The sequence below is a fragment of the Gallus gallus genome, chromosome 5, assembly GCF_016699485.2.
Source record: "Gallus gallus isolate bGalGal1 chromosome 5, bGalGal1.mat.broiler.GRCg7b, whole genome shotgun sequence".
NCBI lineage: Eukaryota > Metazoa > Chordata > Aves > Galliformes > Phasianidae > Gallus > Gallus gallus.
This window is the reverse complement of record NC_052536.1, coordinates 55,491,709-55,514,130: the sequence shown is the minus strand read 5'-3', so window position 1 is coordinate 55,514,130 and position 22,422 is coordinate 55,491,709. Positions and strand designations below refer to the sequence as shown.

At 45.8% G+C, this 22,422-nt stretch overlaps 1 protein-coding gene across 4 annotated transcripts in view; it reads left to right on the top strand.

Moving 5' to 3' along the window:
* Positions 1-6,299: 6,299 nt before the first annotated feature.
* TMEM260 (transmembrane protein 260) overlaps positions 6,300-22,422 on the top strand; it is a 28,796-nt gene continuing 12,673 nt past the window's right edge. For 2 of the 4 annotated variants that reach the window (XR_005860204.2, XM_421443.8), the window contains exons 1-4: positions 6,300-6,441; positions 10,158-10,189; positions 10,938-11,089; positions 21,523-21,700. Coding sequence is in view for 3 of the 4 variants with exons in the window: in XM_421443.8 (XP_421443.5) it covers positions 6,324-6,441; positions 10,158-10,189; positions 10,938-11,089; positions 21,523-21,700 (480 nt within the window). In the remaining variant the exon portion in view is untranslated. Of the gene's footprint in view, positions 6,442-10,157; positions 10,190-10,937; positions 11,090-13,804; positions 15,965-21,522; positions 21,701-22,422 lie in introns of those variants that run through there. The other 2 variants (XM_040701530.2, XM_025151163.3) reach the window with 2 other exon arrangements.

Here is a 22,422-nt window from a genome sequence, read left to right as displayed (position 1 = left end):
TAAGATCACTCTACCTCAAATCCAGGAGTAGGCAATGACAAACTGGAACTTTTTGTTCTCAGTCCAAATTTCCTGGTTCCCTTCCTAGAAAGCCATATCCACATGACAATTTACTAGGGCTATGCCTTTGGTTTCCCTTTCATTTGCAGCCCCTCATCTCAGCCCCTTGAGAGTCTCCAGCATGTTCATCAATGAATATGTTCCTTGATCTATTGCCAAGCCACCATCCATCCTCAGCATCACATGAGGCATGCTGCTCGGATGTGAGCTTGAAGCAATCTTTGGAGCATGACAGAGAGGAGACTTGGGTTCAGCTTGTGTTTTAATGTGTGCTTAGGGGTGGTCTTCGTTCTGATGCACTGGGATGATTGCTCCTCACCAGGTCTTCTGCCTTGTGAGCCATAGATCCTCGTGGTGACATCTCATAGCAGCAGTCCAGCAGATGAATTGAATTTGGGATCCTTTGTGCAATGTCAATGCCACATGGCCGTTGAGTAACTGGCGACGTGAATGGGCAAATTGGGTCTGGGTACACGCCAGGATTTAGTCTGGATTTAATGTAATCCATTTAATCTGTTTCCTAGGCTGGCCTTCTGGAGGAAATATAGATGGAGCCAAAATATCCTGATTCTGTTTTTGTGCTTCCTGACCTCTAAGGAGAACAACTGCAGGGCCTGTACAGACCAGGCAACAAGAGGTTGGAGCGTGCTCAGGAGTTTTGCAGGAGATACGTGCACATCTGAGCCGTGGGGATGCTGTTGTCACCCACAAAGTCTCAGGTTTTTTTAAGTATGGAGGATCACTGTTCTGAGTGTTTGGGCTGAAATTGCCTGGGCCAAATGTTTCCTGTCCCTTGGTGAATTCTGTGGGAGAATTTTGGAGATGGCTCAGACATTTCTGAGAAGAAGGGTAGAGAAAATGATGGTGTTTTGCTCCTGTAATGTACAAACATCTCTAGGATTGCTACCCTCTGAAGCAGGGACTAAGAGGGCTGAGTCAGGTCTGTCCTTAGCTGGCCAGGGAAAAGCAAACCGATTCCTTCAGACTAACAAACCTAACATTCTGTCCATGTGCTAAGTCTCCAAGCCTGTCCCCTCAAAACATCTTCCATCTTCAGCATCATAGAATCATTAAGGTTGGGAAAGACCTCTGAGATCCCCAAGCCCAGCCCCAACCCACCCCACCATGCTCAGTGCCACATCTCCAAGGTCCTTGAACACTTCCAGGGATGGTGACCCCACCACTTCCCTGGGCAGCCTGTACCAATGAACATCTTCCATGACAGACAAGTTAATTTTGGCCATGACACATCACGGTCCTGGCCAGGAACCTCAACTTAGTGGAATGAGAGGAGAAACAGTTTGTTCTGTGACCTTACCATAATGAGACTAAGACAATGACTTCAGGGGAGAATACAGATTTATTAAGTGACTCTGGAGCCCCACCAGTTTCCAACTAGATTAAAAGACAGGACTTGAACTACCAGTAGCAGCTCTGGAGATTTGTTCAGTGCAAGAGTGTAATGAAGACATGACAGATCCAAGTAGAAGACACTGCTAAACCAAGAAAGGAGAGTGATTTTGGGGGATGCAATTCTTGTTTGCTTGATACTCCTCCTTTGTGCAAGTTCCCTGAGCTAATACATTCTTATCACAGTTCAATAAATAGGTATAAAACAGAGAGGAGTGTTTCATTCACTTCACCTAAATGAGTTCTGATGAGTTTTACTGGCAGTGGGAACATGGGTGACGAACCGAACCATGGAGATCCCTGGAACATCACCTGCTATGGCAGGACTTCAGATACATGTTGTATTTGGGCACTTCTCAGGCCAGGCTGATGAGTTTGGCAGCCAAGATACAAGGTGGCAGTTGATATCTGGCACATATAACTAAAAAGAAGGGGGGAAAAAAGAAACATTTGAATGCGTTTTCTGGTGGTAAAAGGTGTTTCCAGCATACCATACTTGTAAATACTCATGATACAGTAGTTGAGCAGCCTGGGGATGAAGGGAATGGGGCCCTCATGTGGTGCATCAGTCACACTTGCAAGAAGGTGCTCTCTGGAAAACTTCTGTGCCAGCAGAGCGCTCAGATCAGGCACCAGACCTGAGTCTATCAGTAAGGCATGGGAAGAAGTAAATAAGTTTAAGGAAATCAGGTGTGAAAACACAGAGCTGATTGTCAGAGTTCTGGGAAAACCAGCCGAGACAAATGGGATCTGTGACTGCTCAGCGTGTCAGAAAATTAGCTGGAAGGCTGCAAAGAATGGTGGCAAGCAGGCACTTGGAGGTCTTTTGCAAGACAATAAAGCTCATTTCATAAAGTTGCAAAATCATGGAGAATGAGAACTGCAGGGGGAAATCTCTTTAGTCATTTATTTATTTATTTTTAATTTGGGGAAGAGAATAAAGTTGATTCATGAGATAGGGAGCAAGCTATCTTATGAGCAATGGAACAGGCACAGTCTATTTCCCCTTGGATCTTAGTCCCAGGCTCCCCAGTCCCCCAAACCCAGGACTGCTGGGTCTCAATCCCAACCAGATGAAGAATGGAATGGTGCCACCAGCCTGGCTGTGCTGGTAGCCTAACCAGGGGAGACTTCTTTGTTTTTTCTTTCACAGGTTTTATTTAAATTGGGCACAGATTCAAAAGGCACTGGGGAGTGCCACAGTGGTTGCACAGTGTATTTACATAAAGCTCATTTTGTCAGATGTCCAAGGTGACTGCTATGAGCCACCTGCATGATGTATCTGGACACACAGGTCCCCAAGTGCAATGGGTGACCAGAGATGTCCCAGCCTGTCCTTGGCTCAACTCAGTAATTCCAAACACATGCACCTGTGGGATGAGCATGGTGACAGCCCCATCAATGGGACCAGAGGGATGCTTACTGTAGTTAGCATGCTGCATCTTTCCACTGGATGTACTGTTCACCACACCCAACAATTTCAGTTGTCTGGTCTTCCCATCCTCCTCAGAGCAAGAAGTCATAAAATGCAGCTTATTCAAGCCACTTAAGAACAAATAAAAGTATCATAATCTTCCTCTTCATGCTTTGCAGGCAAGCATATATTGTCAGTAGAAATACTGCCAAACTTCTTGTTTAAATATAGCAGTGCTTATTTGTACTGTTAATGCTCCCCATGAGGACAAGCTTTTCTTCCATAAGGACCTTGTTTATGATTAAGACAAGGGCTGGCTACTTTGCCATTAAAATTCTGTGCCAGTCCAGTGCTGACAATATTGAAGCTTTGCTAAATGTGTATACATGCAAGTTCATTAAATGGATGCTGGCTGTTGTTACACAAGTACAGCAGTTGAGTGCTTTCTGTATTAACCTTATCACCTGATGGGCAAAAGAAAAGGTTTAACTAAAGCTTAGGACTAATTGAACAGTATTCCAGTATTTTCTTATGTAAAACTGGTTCTGGTCTATTGTTTTTATTTATTTGCAATAACTGTGCTCATTCAAGTTTGTAATGACACTGCCATGGGTGAAGAGAATTTGCTTTAAGTATTATTCTCCCTTTTCCTATCTCCTGCCTCCTCTAAACTGTGTCTCTCAGGAGTAAATTTGCAACAGAGCCTGGTACAAAGGCAGCTCTCTAAGTACACAGCCATTTTTGGAGATATGTTCTCAAGCTGTGTTTTTAAATTACTTCAGAAGTTCCTGTTTATTTTCTCAGCCTGCCTTGGGTATTTCCTGTCAGGCTGAGAGGAGCACGAAGCAGGAGATAGGAGCACTAAGCCTCCCACGGAAAGGCAGCAGGCGTCTTACAGCAGCACCCAGCACACGCACTGTGCAAACCAACCAGCACTTTCTGTGCTTGCTTACCACTAGAGTATGCTCTCGTGCTACAAGTTTCACTTATTTTTTTTTCCATCAATCAATGTGTGTAGCACAAACCATCTTTCCCAAGCTTTCCACTCCCCCGGTGCTTTTTTTTTTCTTCCTAAGGAGTATACATATATATTTATATTTTGTTATTGCTGCTGAGCCCGTCCTCAAGGTTTTGAGAAAGGGCAATGTTGCCTGGGGTGAGGTGACTCTGATTTGGGTTTGGTCGACTCTCAACTTTCAGAGCACACGTGAAAATAGTTGAAAACATCTTCCTGGCTCACACTATTTGGAGGGAAAAAACAAAGAGGGTATGCAATCCCTCTTTGTCTTGGTCACCCCTCTGGGTTATGCCTGGTGAAGAAGTGGAAGTTAAACCTCATGAATTAATAGAGTTCTGCCTACAGAAGAAAAATGTAAATGCACTCTCCAAAGCGTTTGTGCCAACATAAAGTGGGTTTGTAATCCTGGCCTTTGAAACGGTGGTAGTTATTCAATAAGAGAAAAGCTGTTGTGAGCCTGCCCTACCATATTAGAGCAAAGTACTTTGTCACTGGCCCCCTAAAAGTTCCAGTTTCTGCATGACAAAGATATAAAACAACTTGCAGGACAATTAAAGAATAGTTTGCCCTTACCATGTTATTACCAGCCATTCTTCCACATTTCGATATTCGTGTTCAAATTGCTACCACCCCCATCAATATAATTGTAATCAGTCACAGTTTGCATTGTCTCCGGATGCCTTTTCCAAGTTAAATACAAAGAAAGAAAAATAGGGCAAAGAAAAAAGCCACACTTCGGATAAAGAGCCTCGCCACCAGCCTGCTTTCACACACAGACTGCACACTTTGCTGCTAACATTACATTTTAGCAGCCCCAACGGGTGCAGGAACAATGACCCCTCTCATTACCATAGTGACAATGGCTGGTGGAAGATTGCAACATATCTTTTTCTTCTCCCCGATGAACCTCAGCCAATAACACTAGGAACCTGCCAGCAAGTACAGTGCATTGGAGCTCTCTTGGTCACCACAGAGCGCAGCAGTTGTGTTCTGATGGAAAGCAGCCATGCGGGCCGGCCTTGCTCTGCCGGCAGCAGTACCCTGAGCTACCAGATTAACTTCTGAGTGGGTCACAGTGCTGTTTTTTTAGCAATCTCATAGCATCATAGAATCATTCAGGTTGGAAAAGACCTCCAAGATCCCCAGGTCCAACTCCAACCCATCCTCACGAACTATGTCCCTCAGTGCCCCATCTCCATGGTTCTCGAACAGCCCCAGGGACAGTGACCCCACTGCAGCATCACTGCTCTTCCTAAGAAGGAATGCTTCCTAATATCCAACCTGAACCTCCCCTGGCACAACGTTGAGGCCAGCACCTTTTGTCCTATCACTGTTACCCAGGAGAAAAGGCCAACTCATCACAATCTCCTGTCAGGGAGCTGTATACAGCGATGAGGGCTCCTCTGAGCCTCCCCTTCTCCACAGTTGAACCCCTCAGCTCCCTCAGCCGCTCCCCATCACACATGTGCTCCAGAGCCCTCACAGCTCTGCTCTGCTCCTGAACACACCCCAAGGCCTCAGTGTCTTTCTTGTAGTGGAGGGCGTACACTGAACACAGCACTTGAGGTGCGGCCTCACAGCGCTGAGTACAGAGGATGCCATTGGCCTCCTTTGCCACCTGGACACACTGCTGGCTCCCATTCAGCCAGCCGTTGGCCAACATCCCCAGGTCCATTCCCTCCTCACAGCCTTCCAGCCACTCTGCCCCAAGCCTGCAGCACTGCCTGGGGTTGTTGTGGCCACAGTGCAGAACCTGGCACTTGGTCTTGTTGAACCTCATCCCATTGCTCTGAGCCCACCCATTCAGCCTGCCCAGGGCTCTCTGTAGGGCTGTCTATGCACCGTCACCGTCAAACCTGCCTCCCACCAGAGTGATTCTACTCAAGGCATAAATCTTTATTATTTTTGTCTACAGCCCCTTCACACAGAGCCCAGCTGGCATCTCACTCTGGTTTTACACCAGTTTGAAGAGGAAGTGCTCACTGAGCTTGTAGTTAAAACTTGGAGGCCGGTGTTGGCGCAGCGGCAGGACAGAGGGGTTCTGCCCTCCACACGGCCCCGGGCTCAGCTCCGACGCCACGACCCGCGTAGCCTCCCCTAAGCGCACTGGTTTCGCTGCACTCCCCCCCTTCCCGCGCGGTGGTCCCGCCCTGCAGCGCACCTTGCGCGGGCCCTCCGCCCCGCCCTTCGGGCTGTACCAAGTCCTTTAGGGGGGTGTTGGTGATGAAGAACGAGTGCTCGACGCCTTGCTGCTTCGCTTTACCATTACGACGGCTGCCTCTCATTCTCTATCCTTGTATAAGTAACAACGGCTCCCCGCAGACTGTTTGGAGGGAGAGGGAAAGGAGAGCATGACGAATCGCTCCCCCCACAGTTGGCGCTGCAGTGGTGCGTTCCACCCGAAGCCGGAAGCGGCCGCACATGGGCGCGGGGAGCGGGAGTGGTGCGGCTGCTGTGGCCGCTGCCGGTGCTGTGGGTGCTGCTGTTGTGGCCGTGTATGCGGGCACACTGCCGCCCGGCCTGCCCGGCGGGGACGCGGGTAACGTACCCAGCACCCGCCGCGGGGCAGGGACCGGGGCCGGGGGGCTGCGCCTGGGGCCGGGCCGGGGGGCGGCCTTGGGATGCTGGCAGCGGGGGGAGGTCCGAGCTGTGTGGTTGCTGTTACCCCCGTAGGGATGTTTGTCCTGTCGGGGCTGGTGCAGCGCAGGCATCCAAAGGATGCTCCGTAGGAACTGTTGCTGCCCCACAGTAGTGCCTCTTGCCATATAGAGGCCATGCACTGCAGGCATCCTGTAGGGTTTTGTGTATGGCAGTTATCCTGTAAGGGTCATTGGTCTTAGGCTGGGAGAGACCTTGAAGATCATTTAGTTCCGTGCTGTATAGGGGCTGATCATCGTATAGGAGTGCTATCATGTACTGCAGTTATATAGAAGGACTGCTCACCCTATAGGGGCTGGTGTGTTACTGCCATCCCATAGGGATGCTTAACCCATGGGGATGCTTATCCTGCTGCACTGCTGTCACCCCATAAGGATGCTAATCCTATGGGGCTGTTGCTTACAGTCCCCTGTTACAGTATAGTGCTGCTAACCCACAGGGCTTGGGGCCTTGCAGCCATCCTATAGGGGTTCATCTCTGGGGCTCAGCATATTGTAGTCACCTCTTGGGCTTCATCAGCTCCATGGGATCCAGTTGCCCTGCAGTGCTCAGAAATCCCTGCCTTTGCCCTACTGGGAATGCAGCTGTCTGACAGTTTGTGTCAGCTTTAGTGACCTGAGCAGAAGGAAGAAAGATCCCCCGTTGGCTTCTGCAGCTGTGTGAATTTAGTGTCATTTTGTGTGAAAAACACCCAGCTTCCATATGTGTTTGTGGTTGTGATTGGGATGTTTTAGGTGCTCTGATGTTTTGGTCACAGAACAAGAACGCTGACGTGCTTTCCTTCTGTTCTATGGCAAAGAAGAGTTGAATGAGTGTTAAACTCCAGCCAAACTCTGGTTTCAGATCCATACTGTACATTAACAAAAAAAAAAGGAATATTCAAGTGAGGGCTTTTGGGATTGCAGGTCATGGGGCTGTATGTTTTCACAGCTTGTACATTAACATGGGTGTGATTGCACTGTGGTGTTATTCATCTCTCTGCACTCCCATGTGTGATTGGAGGGACTCTGTTGTGCTGTGAGCTGCCAAGTGTTAAAAGAGTTTATTTCTAGATGCTTCTTGCATCCTGCAGTCCAGGTGAGGTGTGTGAGGCTGGCTCTGCTTCTGCTCCAAAGCTTCTAGAAGGGTTTAGCTCCTGGCCCTACCACCTCATATACAGTGATCAATAGGTATGCAGCTACTGTTGTTTTTCCACTGAAGCACTCCCTCATGGGAAACGAACACATCTTGAAGCGTGCAGTGCCTTCACTTGGAGCTGCTAGCTCTGATCTAAGCCCCTCCAGCATGGGTTTCAGTTGTGCCTGAGCTTGTGTTTTACCTTGGGATGCAGGTAACCACTGCAGACCCACAGAGCAGGGCAGGCCAGTCCCACCCTTCTCTGCCCCATCACCTTCCTCCCCTTCTTCTCCTATTTTTTTTTTCTCTTTTCTTCCGAGCCTGCTGCTTGGATTGAATGCATTCACCAGAGCTGAGCACTCAATCATTAAGGTTGGAAAAGACCACTAAGATCACCTAGTCCAACCATCAGAGATGGCCTCATCTCAGCTGCCTTTTTGGCCTTTTTCCTGCCAGCAGCCACACTGCCTTATGGTAATATGGCTTTTTGGGGTTATTCCCCTCATTTCTCATGGAGAACAGCCTGCTGCAGTCCTGACTGTTGTCTCTGGTTGCTCTGTGTGGCCTTGCTGGAAGCACTGAACTCAATGGGCTCACGCCTGTGCCATCGAAATCACTGAAGCTACTTGTGTGAGTAAAGAGGTGCTTAAGGATTTGCTGTATCTGCTTTCAGGCAGGGAGCCTATTCTTATTCTTTTTAAGTGATCCGTATATTTTTAATTGTTCCTGAAGCTTGCAGTAATCCTGGAGTGTAAAAGGCAATAGATATTTTCATTGGCAGCTTTCTTGTGTTGCTTAGCGTTACAATAAAGAAACAAGAGAATGAGTTTTAGAGCTCATTGGGATACATCCACAGATGTTAAAACTGCTTTAAAAGGGATCAAATAAACTCAAGTACAAAAAAAAGAAAAGGAAGTTTCATTCTGATGTTTCAGACACTGATTCCAGTGCTTGCTGGGGTTTAGTCAGTTTTCAGGCATGTTTAGGCCCATTGCCTGGCCACCTTTACTGGGGCTGGGACCTTTGCTGGGTTTGTGGCTGTGCTGCTTTGGAGTTGTTTCTATGCATGGTGCAAACTGACATCACCACAACAATTGGGAGCTCAGTGAGTGCAGGATATGGGGAAATACTTCTCAAAAAGAATGGTCCAACTGTAACCCATCTCCACCATGCCCACTGCCCACATCCCTCAGTGCCACATCTCCACAGTTCTCAACACCCCCAGGGATGGTGACCCCACTGCTCCCTGGGCAGCTGTGCCACTGCATCACTGCTCTTCTGGATAAGTTTTTCCTGCAGCACCCTTCATTTTGCATTTCTGCCATCCAGCGATGGGATGAAGCTGCCTCAAACTTGGCACTTCCAAGACAGCAGTAAGATGAGGATCTGTTTCCAAAAACAGCAATTCGAGGAGGGGGAGAGGAAAATTTCTCTTTGGCATAGCTAGGATAGCAAATGTTGCATGATGATTCAATGAAATAGCATAGAAATGGTATAGAATCACATGGAAATGATATAGGGACAGCCCTGCTGTTGGGACTGGATGATCCCTAAGGCCTCTTCGAACCCAAGCCTAATCTTTTTCATAGAATCACTGATTCATAGAATCATTTCATAGAATCGTAGAAATAATATCATGCAGAAGCATCACATAGAAATATGATAGGATCACATAGAAAATTACAGATTCGATGCTTCAAGTGCCATAATATTTAATTTTGTTGTCTCATTGTTGAGCCCACTGAGCTTGAATGTGCTCATGTGCACGGGCTGGGTTTAATGCATGCGGTTCAACAGCACTGCAGCTCCAAGTGCTCTAAAAATGCCAAGGATTCTCTGCTGCTGTGCTTACGTGGATGGTTCTGTGGCAGTCATTCATCCCAGCACCGAGTACAAATGAAATGCAAAATCTTGGTGCTGTTGTGTAATAGGAGCAGCCGCTGAGCGCATAACCCTGACAGGTAAAGGGTCGCTTGCAAAGCTGCACGGATTGCTTTAGCACCGAGGTTGCAGATTTGCAAGCAGAGTGATTGCATTTCACCCGCTTTCAAATACGAGCCATGTGTTCCTCTGTTTGTTTGTTGCTGTTGTTTTCTTAATGAGAAACACCCAGTTTGTTAAGAGGCATCACAACGTAAGCGCTGAGAGCCGTCGAATCAATGGGTTTTAAATGAAAAATACACTGATGCATGCAGATGTCTGCAACTGGGATGGCTGAGGCCGTGCTGTAACCGAGCACACCTATGCTTTCCCTTATCTGTTCATAAGAGTCGTGCGGAAACATACAAAAGATATTTGGTGCCACGACATCAGAGGGAGAAAATATTCTTAGAAAATTTCATGCTGTTAAATCTCTACAGATTTACAGTTTTATCCAGTCAAATTAATGCAAAACCCCAATGCAAGCATTTGGATTTTGAAAACTTTGGAGGAGTGTCATTTCCTAATAGTAATTATTGGTTTTACATTATTTTTTCACAGGGGAGCTGATCACAGCCGCATATGAGCTTGGAGTAAGTATTAGTTTTATTGTTTAATCAATGCTCTCATTAACAGTTTTAGGAATTAAGGAAGTTTAATTAAGCATGGAGTAAAGTAGATTAATTTATTTTCAAACCACAGTTTTTACTAACTTATAAGTACAGCACGCGACAATTTACTTCAAGTTTTAAATCCAATTAAACTAAATTATAAAGCAAAGGCTTTACTGTATATACAGTAGCTGGCTTATTATCAACCCAAATTTTGTATAAGCTGGGGAGAATAAAATAAATCGGGTTAACAATTTTAATAAGTTTTATTATTTAATAAACTTTATTATGGTGCATGATCCCTTTAGGCAAGACCTTAGGACTGTCAGCGCGGTGGTAATCCGATAGCAGTGTGGTCTTTCAACTTGCTACCCAATAAAATAGTTGAGAATCTGTTTTTTTCTTAAATAGCAGCCTTTTGAATGACCCTAATATACTGTGAACCCAAACAACAAGCAGTTTAAGGCGCGATAATGCGACGTGTCACCTCTTTTCTCCGCCGCTCATTATCGCGGGTGACGCCTGCCTCCAAATCCACTAAGGGGGAAAATATTTGCGGAGTGAAAAATTGGCACCAAACCTAAAAGCATTCAGCAGGGGGAGAAACAGCTGGGATGCCATGGTACCGGGATGCTGGGGTGCCGGGATACCTGGGTACTGGGATGCTGGGATGCGGTGCTGGGATCGGGATGCTTCAGTCCTCTTGCTGAGCCCATCCCTCTGTCTGCAGGTCGCCCACCCGCCCGGCTACCCTCTATTCACGCTGCTGGCCGGGCTGGCCATGAGGCTGCTGCCCGGCGGGGCTGCTGCGGGCCGTGTCAACCTGCTGTGTGCTGTGCTGGGAGCTGCGGCAGCTGCGCTGCTCTTCTACACCGTGCTCAGGTACGGGGCTGAGTCCCCCCCGACCGGCAGCTCCTGGCTGGGATTAGTTCCTCGGGTGAAAGGAGCAGCGGTTTAATCTGAATTTGACCTTCTTTCTTGCACAAAAGCTTCCTCTCTCTATATTTTCTTTTTGAAATAGTAATAGTAACGATAAGAAAAAGTATGCCCTTTCCCTTGACAAAGAGGTGACAGGCTGTTGGGGCTCATTATCGCAAATCAGCAAGCGCTCTAACTAAGCAGAACTAATGAAGTTTGTCGTTCTTGGAAGATGCAGATGGTCCGTTTGAATTAACGAGATGAGCTTCACCTGTGGCTAAAGCAAGAGCTGGGTTTAATCACAGCTCCCAGCAGAGGCAGGTACCCGTATCCCCTGCCCACGGCACCATCCCTGCACCCCACACCCTGCGCATGGGAGGTGTGCGGTCCCGGGCTGCACTCACCCCGACCGCCTTTGATGTGCGAGTTCTCCCCGCACTTAACCTCCGCCTGACCCAGATTGGAGAGGATTACTGCAACCCCGACAAACAATTTCTAATGTTCTTTGACGGGGAAAATAGGGCGCGTTTCTAGGCTGTGGATGGCAGTGAAATCTGAAATGGTATCAGGGCTGGGGATGCAGTCCTCAAGGACAAAACGGGGTGCTTTGATTTTTTCAGAAAAGCCGTTTTCTAACCCAGCTCACAGCAGCCTGCTACCCCCGGGAAGCCTCAGAATAAAAGCAGGAATAAATGGGACCGGATCCTATGCACCTCTAAAACGTGGGTGGGAGCAAGAACTGTCCGTGGTTCTGTCCGGGTGCACCTTCCTCTGCTGAAGGAGCTGCTGTGTTGTGTCTTACGGAGTAGGATTGATTTTAGTGTTGGGTCAGGTGTGTGATTGAGTCAGTGCCTTTTTATGTAGCATCCTGTGTCGTAATGTGTGTTTGGTGAGGGGTTGCCCTCCCGTGTGAGCCCACTTTCTAATTACATTAAGAAGTCCTGTGTGGACCTGCTCAATATTTTCAAATATAGAATCATGGAATATCGTGAGTTAGAAGGGACCTGTAGGGACCACCGAGTCTGAATCCTTTAAGTGTTGAATTCTACTTTTTATATTTTTAATTACAGTTGTTCCAATTATTGCAGAGATCTGCCCTGCTTTACAGTCCTAACTCAAACATGACTGTTCCCCAAATGTCCTTTTGTGTGTACGGAAGGATGCTGTCATCGCTTCGGAGAAGCAGGAATGCAAAGGGGGAATGATGAGCAAAGTTTGGGAATTTCCTTTCTGCTTCTAGAGGGTTTAATTTTGTTGTTGATGTTTAATTAGGATAGGAAGGGGTTGCGTCTGTCAAAGGTGAAATTTGCATCGAGGAACGGAAAACCTGGAAGTGGGAGATGGTGGAAACTATCGGGGCTTGCGGAAAATTATTTCATAGGTGCAAGGCAGTGAGTGACAGAATCAATTATTCAGCCTTGCGGTGATTGATTTTTGTGAGGTGTTGTGGGTCACTTTTATTTACAAATTACAATCTCGTGGTTTTCGCTGTAAGCACCTTAAAATCGATCATTAATTTTTTTAAGGTAAAAAAAAAAAGTTCTTCCTCCCTTGCCACCTCCATAAACCAAGCAGAAGTCTTTCCGAAAGCGTTTGCTTGGCACCGTCTGCTCCAAAGCCTCCCGATATCTGCATGTTTTGTTTTGAACCGGGATTGTGCGTCTTCACAAAAGCTTTAAACCAGGCTATCAAATCCTGCTGCATTTTTGTGTTTTAATTAAAATTGAGCTGACGGGGTGACCCCTGAAAGCCCTTCGGTACCAGAGGAAAAGCGAGCGGCCGCTCCTTCTGCCGCGCGAGCGCTGGGGACGTTAATATGAAAATATGTAGATGTTAGGAATACAAATAATTGATGAAGTACACATCCTTTGGGAGCAGCACGGTTCAAGTGGCAAATCTCTCTCGTCAAACAATAGACACCCTTCAGAAAGGAGGAAGCCATCTCTATGGTAATGGGGCTCACAGTGCCCTATTGATTGAGTGGAAGAAGACATTATACAATGTCACTTGGGCTGTTACAATTTCATTTGTCGTCTGACCTGAACTTAACCTCTAAAACCTTTCTTTTCTCCCTGCGAACCCACCAGCCCGGCGTCGTGCAGTTTGCCATCGCGCGGGGCAGGGAGGGGATCGCTCTGCATTTCCCAGCCCCTGCCTACAGCACATCTATTCCTTTTGGATCGCTCTCTCCTTTTTGTCAGAGAGGCATTTCCCGACTTTATCCACCGCCGGGTCGGGGTAATTTATTTTCCAGCTTAATGCAAGTGTTACGATTTGGCATTATTTAGGGCGCCGCGGTGCGCGTGGGATTAGGACCAAACCGTGCTCAGTCCGTTCATAATTTAACCAGATTTCTCCTCTCCCAGGTGCTCGCTGGCGGGATGCTCTGCAGGGCGATGGGAAGCAGCTCAGCCTTCTGATTCATTCATTGCTAAATGCAGAGCTGTGCTTCTCCCAACAAAGTTGCGTCGGACCGCACGGATGCAAAAAGCCCTTTTGTCAGTAATCCAGGCTATCGCTGAATGAGCGTTTTGCTCCTTTGAATTACTTATCAAATATGTTTTTCCCCTCCGCGCAGTCTTAAGGAATCGCTTGTAATTATCGTAAAGTGGCATTTACAAAGAGTTTCCTCAGACTGCTTGTAACTGATGCAAATAATTCATCTTTGCTTTGAAAGACGGGGGAGCAGCATTATGTTTTTAGGACGCGGCGAGTGTGACTCTACGATTGTTTCCTTAAACAAATATTTATTTGTTTTACTGTGGGAGGCAAAGCATAGCAAGTTGACAAAGTAAACCAATTATGTTCTTATAATATGATTGCCAGAGTGTAATTTTCTGCACAGATGATGCGTTCTTTGCATTCTCTGTTATGAATAGAAATAGTACTCTTTTCGTTGCTCTAAGTGCATTTTTCCTACCTTCCATAGCGTGGCCGTTTTGCTCTGTGCAGACATACAAAGCTGAATTATTGCAGGTGCAGTCGCAGAGTAGAAGGTGTTGTTTCCACAGGACTTCTTGCAATCATGTTGCACATGAACACTTGAAAAGGAGAAAAATGTTGCATTGAGCTGAGCAGCTAACTTCTTTGGCTGCTGTTCTGCGTATTGCATTAAATTTGGGACTTTTATTTATACATATTAGGAGAATATTATACACACACATACACACACATATATATATGTGGACTTTTATACACATAAGAAAAAAGTATATATGGACTTCTATTTATACATATAGGAGTATATATATACGTACATATATATGTATATAAATAGACATATGTATCCCCCACCAGTCTGCCAAGCAACAAGCTGTGGCTGTGCATGAAAGCTGGAGCCTGCTCTTTTCCCCATGCTGACAATGAGGACTGGTGGTGATGCGCACAGGGTATGGTAGAGGTGTTCTGGGCTTGCTGTCCTGGCCCCTTTGAGATTCCTTGCTCCAGTGATGGTCCTGTGGGAAGGTCCCATCGATGGACAAGGTGTGTGGGAGGATGTGACTCTTTCCAGAGGATGCTTATGGCTAAAGGGAGGAAAAACGGAGAGTGGAAGCCCCCCAGAATTGACAGGCTCTCAAAAAATATTGCTTACTGCATGTACTGAGTGGAGAGATGCTCTGCATCCTTTGGGGATGCAAGGTGACAGAGTTCCTAGCAGCCTGGCCCTTATTTTGGGTAGGGTAAAAGAGAGTCCCGAGAGCATTCTCATTGTATAGGATGCAGCTTCAGATGCTTCAGAAAGGGGGCTCTGGAGGGGGTTTTGGATGCAGGATGAGGGAGAAGAACGTGCTCTGGCAGCCATCGCTGCCCCATTGACTGTAGGCATGAGAAAAGGAAAACACCGAGCTTCACAGAGCGAGAGATCTTCCATTAGGGCACGTTTGGATATTACAGATTATTTTAGATTATTGCCATTGTATCCAAACACAGGTTCGAAAGCACACATAACAAGTAGTTAGTAAGTTTTAGGACTAAGAGAAGAGTGGAAAATACTTCAGTGTCGATTTGCTTTTAGGAGACTACCTACGGTGACCTCTGACTAATTGACCACATACATTTTTTTTCCCCTATGTAGCCATAATAAAGCGGCGCTGAGTTTGCTCTGAAGACGTGAAGAAACGTGTTCATTTGCATTTGGCTCTAAAGTACGCACATGAGGCTGAAATAACCGCTTCGTTTGGAAGGGGGGAAGAAAAAGCAGGGCAAAAACTCTCTTTTTTTTTCCTATTTTTTTTTTTTTTTAAAGACTGAAGAGTCTTTTCTGACAGCTAGTCAGAGTTAGAATTAGTTCAAGGAAATGTTAATAATGCACTGCCTGGCTTAATCCCTTTGATATCACCAGGTATCCTCCTGTTCATGGGTTAATTGCTTTAAAAGCGGAGGCAATATTCTGAGCGGTGGGCCGCTTCACCTTTTCACAGCTGTTACCATTGAGTGACAACTAAATCCCATGTGTAAGATGAGGAAGAGCTCAATCTCCAATTGGGAGAAAATTTATGTAAACCGCAATCCCTTCAGAATGTGCGGAAGTCACAGACTTTCTTGATTTACTCTGCTTTTCCCAGAAAGCTCTATTGTTCACTTCCCTAAGTCCCATCAACCCTTTGTAGCAGAATATCACAGCGGCAGCAGATAGCTTGAAATATATAAATGCTATCATAGCTCTGATTAATAGCGGCGCTTATGAGTCAAGTCTGATAACAGAGCAGCTCTCCACTCAATTTCAGATACCGCTAATGGAATCTGTCTCCTGCAATTGTAATGTGAGAAGGCCTAATTTGCCATGGAGCTTGGAGCTGTCACCAGCCGGGGATTGCGGGGTCAGATGGGAGCTGCCAGGTTTGTGCCCCGCAGCTTGTATCTCGCGCTTTGAATAGCACAGCCCCCTGCCTGCCAGGGAGCTGATAGCCCGCCGGGGGGTTTATGCCACCCCGCACAATAGCAGAGGGCTGCATGGGCTGACTTGGTAATTGTGAAGCCAGCTCCAGTATTTTATTTTTTAATTTTTTTTTTTTTTTTTTATTGCTTCTTCTTGCCGCAGCTACCGCGGCTGCATAATTTCTAATAAGGGGTTTTAACAAATGTCAGATTAGGAAAAGTTTCTGCAATTACAAAAAAAAAAAAAAAAAAAAAAAAAACCTTATAAAACATTCAAATTGCTAAAGCTGGTTCCTACCGAGAGTTTTTTCTTATTCTCTTTTTTTTTTTGGCTGCTGGAAGCAGACACCATTTATTATGAGCGCCCGGGATCAAGCGTACCTATTTTCTAAGGATTTTTGAGTTTGTGAATCAAGCCTAACTAATGCTTCCTTTCTGCTTACAAAGACACAGGGAGAGAAGTTCCCTCCTGGCTTGGGTGGCTGGAAGTGCAGTTTTTACTCAACTTATTAGAAAGTTGCAAGCACAGCAGGGTATTTCCTAGAGCAACACAGCTCTAATGGGTTTTATTGGCCCGTCGGGAGCTGCTCAGTCCCATGAGCTGCCCTGGGATGGCTCGGTGTGGTAGCACTCAATTGCCAGACTCCTTGGGAAGAGGCTGCTGCTCCCCTGCCCAGCCTTTGGTTGGGTACCTCTTGCATGTGCTGGTAGTGTTTGAGGCCTCAGGTTGATCATGGGGGCTTGGGGTTATCCTACAGGATGTGTACACGTCCTCAGTGTGACCCTACAAAGCTGTAGTGTTGGCGGCCTCACCACAAGCTTCCCATCCCATAGGACCTGTGTAAGAGGATGCGGGCAGGACCACCTTCCTTAGCCAAAATCCCTCCTGCATTAGTACTCCTCAGCCAGTCCTGATGGTCCCTTCTTTTCATTTGTGGTGTTCCTGCCTCTTTGCATGCTTTTTATTATTATCATCTCCTTGTGGCTGTGAAGATTCCATCAGGATGGGCAAACCGAGCTGGGTTCTGTGCTGCCTCATCCTCCAGTGCTGGGATTGGAGGCTGCAGGCACAGCTCAAGTGGCTCTTGAGCGTGAGGTCCTTAAGGAAGAATAAAATCTGGGTTGCTATTCCCTGTAGTACCTGCGCCGGCTCTTCAGGGCTGAGAGCAGAAGAAACCTGCTTTTGTCTGCTCAGTATTTGTGACAGGCAGACCCAGAGGGACTGGCGTTTGGGGGGATGATTATCAGCACTTCGGTGCTAAATTGATGTTTGATTTTTAAATCAAAGGAGGATGTTTTCTCCTTAAAAAGTAGTTGTTCTGATGAGAATAGACATTTAGAATAAGGCTGGTGGAAACTTGGCTGTTGGGTCTTCTCGGTCCCGTTCTTCTTTAGCTTTCCTTTAGCAGGGAGAAAGCAATGGAAAAAAATCCATTTGGTGATGGAGGTGGTTAATAGCAAGGGAGTTGTTCCCTATACCGAGAGCATTTAAAATGGAAAATTGAAACAGAGCTGCTACCCTCTAAAGTTTTGGAGGAAACAGAAGGCAGAAATAATCAGCTTATTTTAGTAGATAGGTGTTTCCAGTGTTTAATACATTAGCTTCAAATATAAAATGTGGTTTGATTAGCTGACTTTTCTTAAGAAGCCAGTGCTCTGAAGATTGCATTTAACTAACACATTCCAGTTAAGTTTCAATTCCCATACCCATATAGCTTTACCCAAATCGTTTAATAGCTTCTTGCAGATGACTAAATACGAAGTTTCAGGCATTAATTTCCAAATAAATAGCAGAAATGCCAAGTTGTTTGTTAACTGAGCATAGGTAGAACCTGTACTCTTGGCTTAGGGAAAGTTTTACCGAACTTAGGACAGAGGCTGAATGTTGAATTGAATTGCGTGTTGACACATCACAGCGATTACCTGCAGATGAAAAGCTAAAACCTTGTAAAGACACATTAAAACATCTAATCTGATTTTTCCTTCCTGTTTTAGCTCTTAGTAAAAGCCTGCAGCCCCAGTACTCCTGACTAAAGGTAGTCTGTGTTGCCTGCGTCTTTGGAGTTGAAGCCCAGACACACATTCCAATATTCTTGTTCCTGAAAACTAAATATATTTTTAATCTTGTATGTTTAGAGATGCCATGGGAAAATACTTCTCACAAAGGACTGTGTGAATTCTTCTTTGCTGACTGTTTCTATCCCTCATAGCACGTTATCAAGTGATGGGAGTTTCTGCCCATGTTCGTAAGGTTCCAGTTAGTAGGCTGGTTGTCGCTGAGCTTTTGCTGTAGTTATAGGATGTCTCCTTTGTCTCTTAGGTTCAACTTGTTTCACGCCATACTCTGACTTACTCATTAAAATACCATCTGTGCCTGCCTTTAAAGGAGTTGTTGCCTGCAACATGTTGTCACCAACAGCATCTTCACTTGTAGATTGCAGTCCTGCTTTGTAAATCCTTTCATCCTCTTAGTTTCATGCTTCGTGAAACTTAGTTTCATGCTTTCATGCTTCTTAGTTTCATGACCTCCAGTCCAGTCCCCATCCTTTTGCTCTTCCAGTTCTTCCTTTCTCTATTTTATTCTTATCTTTGTGCCTCTCTCACTGCCAGGTATGTAGGAATCCTCATGTGGGTCACGTTAGCTCGGCCACAAGGCAGGTTTCATTGCATTTGGGGCCAGCATTGTGTGGCATAGCTGTGTGGGATTCATTTCTGCTGGTGCTGCTTTGCTCCATCACCTGTTGTGTTGAGTGGAGCTGTTTGGTGTGTTATTTTCTGCCAGTTAGGTCTAGTTTGGAAATACCTGATCTTATCACTTCCACTTCTCAGAGTGTTTCCTTCTCAATCATCAGTTGTAAATGAACCATAGAATCATAGAATGGCCTGGGTTGAAAAGGATCACAATGCTCATCCAGTTCCAACCCCCTGCTATGTGCAGGGTCGCCAACCAGCAGACCAGGCTGCCCAGAGCCACATTCAGCCTGGCCTTGAATGCCTCCAGGGATAGGGCATCCACAGCCTCCTTGGGCAACCTGTTCAGTGCATCACCACCCTCTGGGTGAAAAGCTTCCTCCTAATATCCAACCTAAACCTCCCCTCTCTTAGTTTAAAACCATTCCCCCTTGTCCTGTCACTATCCAGCCTCATAAACAGTCATTGCATCAGTCCCATTGTTGATAACAGAATCTGGAAAAAGCTCTTGGTCTCCATTGTGCATTTCCCAAAGCTGCTCTTGTGATGTTCTTAGACAGTTGAGTGCACACCCATATGGTTTTGTTTTTTTTATTTTTTTTTAAGCACCTGATGCACTTGTAGGAGTTTAGTGCTCCATGCACACAACACGTTCTCACAGAGAGAACTTAGCAAGAAGCTTTTCCTGAGAGTTTCAGTGGAAATGAAAGATGAAGTCAGCTGCTTTTCCTAACAGCCTCTGGATTGTGCCCAGTGTTGGATTCTGAACCTGCACTACTTGAGGGCTGGATGGTAAGCAGAGGTGTTCCCTGCCCACGTAGCTGGGATAGGGCTTTAAGCTTTGAGTTGAGTAACTTTTGCATAAGCCTTGTTTCACAGAACTGAATGTGTAGGTTTGAGACTTTTTATCAGGGGATGGGAGTTCTTTAATCTCATTTGAACTCTACTAAAGATGCTCAAGTCTTTTCTAGGTAGAAAAAGCAAAGAAAACTTGAGAAGATTGCCTGAAATTCTGCTCCTCGTTCCCACGGTGTTTGAGAAAGTTATTTTATCTTTCCTACTGTATTTCCCTGCAAGAATTTCAAGTGGATTTACAACCCTGTTTCTTTATAACTATAAGTTTTTGCTGGTTAGGCTGACTTGTTAGGAAGATCAATGGAGCAGTGCTGATGCCTGGGAAAACCTCTTCTCTATGTGGTTGTATGACTTTAAACTTTATTTTGTGCTGAATGCCCAAACCTGTGTAGAGCTGTGTGAAGTTCATACACTGGAAGTGTCCTGCAATATCCTGCAGTTGCAGATCTTTACAAAGAAGATAAATGAGTTCTATTTTGCAGGTATCTTTGGGGCAGCCACAGGCCATCCAGCATGTCCCATGTTAGGAGGAGAAATGAAGGTCAGGCCTCTCCACTTCCTTATCCTAATCGTCTTCTCCCCATGGATGCTACCTCACATTTGTAATGGTTTACAGCTTCCAGTTTCAACTCAGTGAGTCCCCTGACATCTACAGAAATGTATCAGCTTTTCAGCCTGCTGGAAGAGCTTAGATTATTTCAGGAAAGTGTAAGAAACTTATGATGAAGGAGAGGAGCCCTTACTAGAGAGTGCTTTCCCAGAATCCCTCTTGTCCCTGTTTGCAAGGGCTGTAGGTTTTGTTTGCTTGTTTCCATTTATCTCAGTTGTGCTCTCTGAGGAACTCCATAAGCAACTCTTACGTGGATGCCCAATCTTTGATGGGCAGAACGAACCGTGTGGGGACATTGCTGTGGTTGCACTAGGTGATATGGTCAGTGTTCAGGTATTGATGATCAAGCTGATGATTTAGCTTGATGAAGGGATTGATTAGCATATACTACTTTTGTTTTAAACCTGCCAGGAATATTATATCTAAATGGAAATATGCATACCTGGGGTGGGATTAGAAAAATACCAGTCTGTATAGAGCCTGTGATTTTCTAGAGAGCAGCTTTAACCATAGTCACAGATATTAGTCTTTGGATGAGACGTGGCTAAGCTGGTTGTGCTGCCCTCCATCCCATTCTCTGGGGTGACTTCCTATGGGACAGACCTCCCAGACAGCCAAGCTTCCACAGAGCTCAAAGAGCAGAGCCCATAATGCAACCAGCAGAGTGGGTGCAATGGGATTCCTGGGCTAAATCTGACCTCTGGGCTCCCCAGGCTACCTGCAACATCCAGCTCATTAGGGAACAAGAGCTGAAGTCCATCTAGCTGGAGATTGCACCCAGTGTCCCATCTCCCTGACTCTAGTGGCTGCCTCTCCATCCCAGGGCTACGGGTGCTGCAATCCCCACCCAACCCTGAGACAGTCCAACCTGCCCTAGGAAAGCTCTGCTAATGCTGTCCATCATGAATAGCTCTAATCCACTCTTTATGCGGGGCCTCAATGAACTTAAGGCTGCACCACTGCTCGTGTGTCCTCCAGCGCAGAGCATCCCATTAGAGGCATGACTCTCTGGCTCGGCGTACCATGACCTGCTGTGTCATTGCTCATCAAGGTTTTGGAACTGAATTGAATACTGGGAGTTTTTGTGGTGTTTGTGGAGAAAAAGCCAGCTTGGCTCACCAGCCATTCAGTATTTGGTGCCTCGCAAATACATGGGATGGCTAAGGTGTGTTCTTCCTAATTGCAATTCTCTGCAAAGAAATTATTAGGGACATATTAACCATATAATGTTTTGGAAGGATGCTGGGTGGCAGTCATAATTTCTGCTGCTACAGTGTTCGGGGGAAAAAAAAAAAAAAAAGGACAATAAAGTAGGCTTTTTTTGTTGTTGGAAAAGAAGATTTCATGTTATCTGTGTTTGCAGGCTTTCTGGCTCATATGCTGGAGGAATCCTTGCTGCGGGGGTGTTTTCATTTTCTCGTCTAACATGGCAGTGGTCCATCACGGCGGAGGTTTTTAGCTTAAACAATCTGTTTGTGGGGCTGCTTATGGCTCTTACCGTGCATTTTGAGGAGGCATCCACTGCAAAAGAGAGATCAAAGGTAAAACATCTCCAGCGAAGTGAATAGTTCTTTATTTTTTTGTTTCAATTAGTTATGACGAGTTTGTTTCATTTCCTCTTCATTTAGTCCCGATTCAGTTTTGTTTAAGCAGGGGAGGGGGCAGATGATGGGGCTGGGTTCAGCAGTGTTGATCCTTGACCCATCTGGATTTTCAGAAGTGCCAAACATTTACAGGTCTGTGCACTTTGCTTAAGGGTTCTGTTGGGGCATGCTGGGTGGGCGTTTTTGTGTTGCTTTACACGTAGGGGATAGGAATGGGAAAAAGCAAAATCATTTTCATCTAAATGTTTTAGCACAAAGTTTAATTTTCTGCATCAAAGACTCAAAGTAGGCTGTGAGCATTCAAGGTTTTGTTGGTAGAACTGTTATTTTTTCCCAGGGGTAAATAGATACGTCTTACAGAAAAATTCATCTAGTCAGAAACCCATGTTTCTAATGAAAAACAGAAACGGCCAATTTTTCGGTCGGTTCTATGAGGTTCAATGTATACTCTTTTGAAATGAAAAGCACCCCTGAAATAATGCCATTATTAAATAAAGAGACATCTCATGCTGTATTCACTACTTTGGGAGCAGACCAGGCAGTCACATGGTTTTTACTCACCAGTCTTGTTCTTTCTGCTTTGCCTGAACATCTGATCTCCGCTCCTCTTACTGACTTGCCTGCTGTGAGTCCTATAAATTGTGTGAATAAAAGGATTT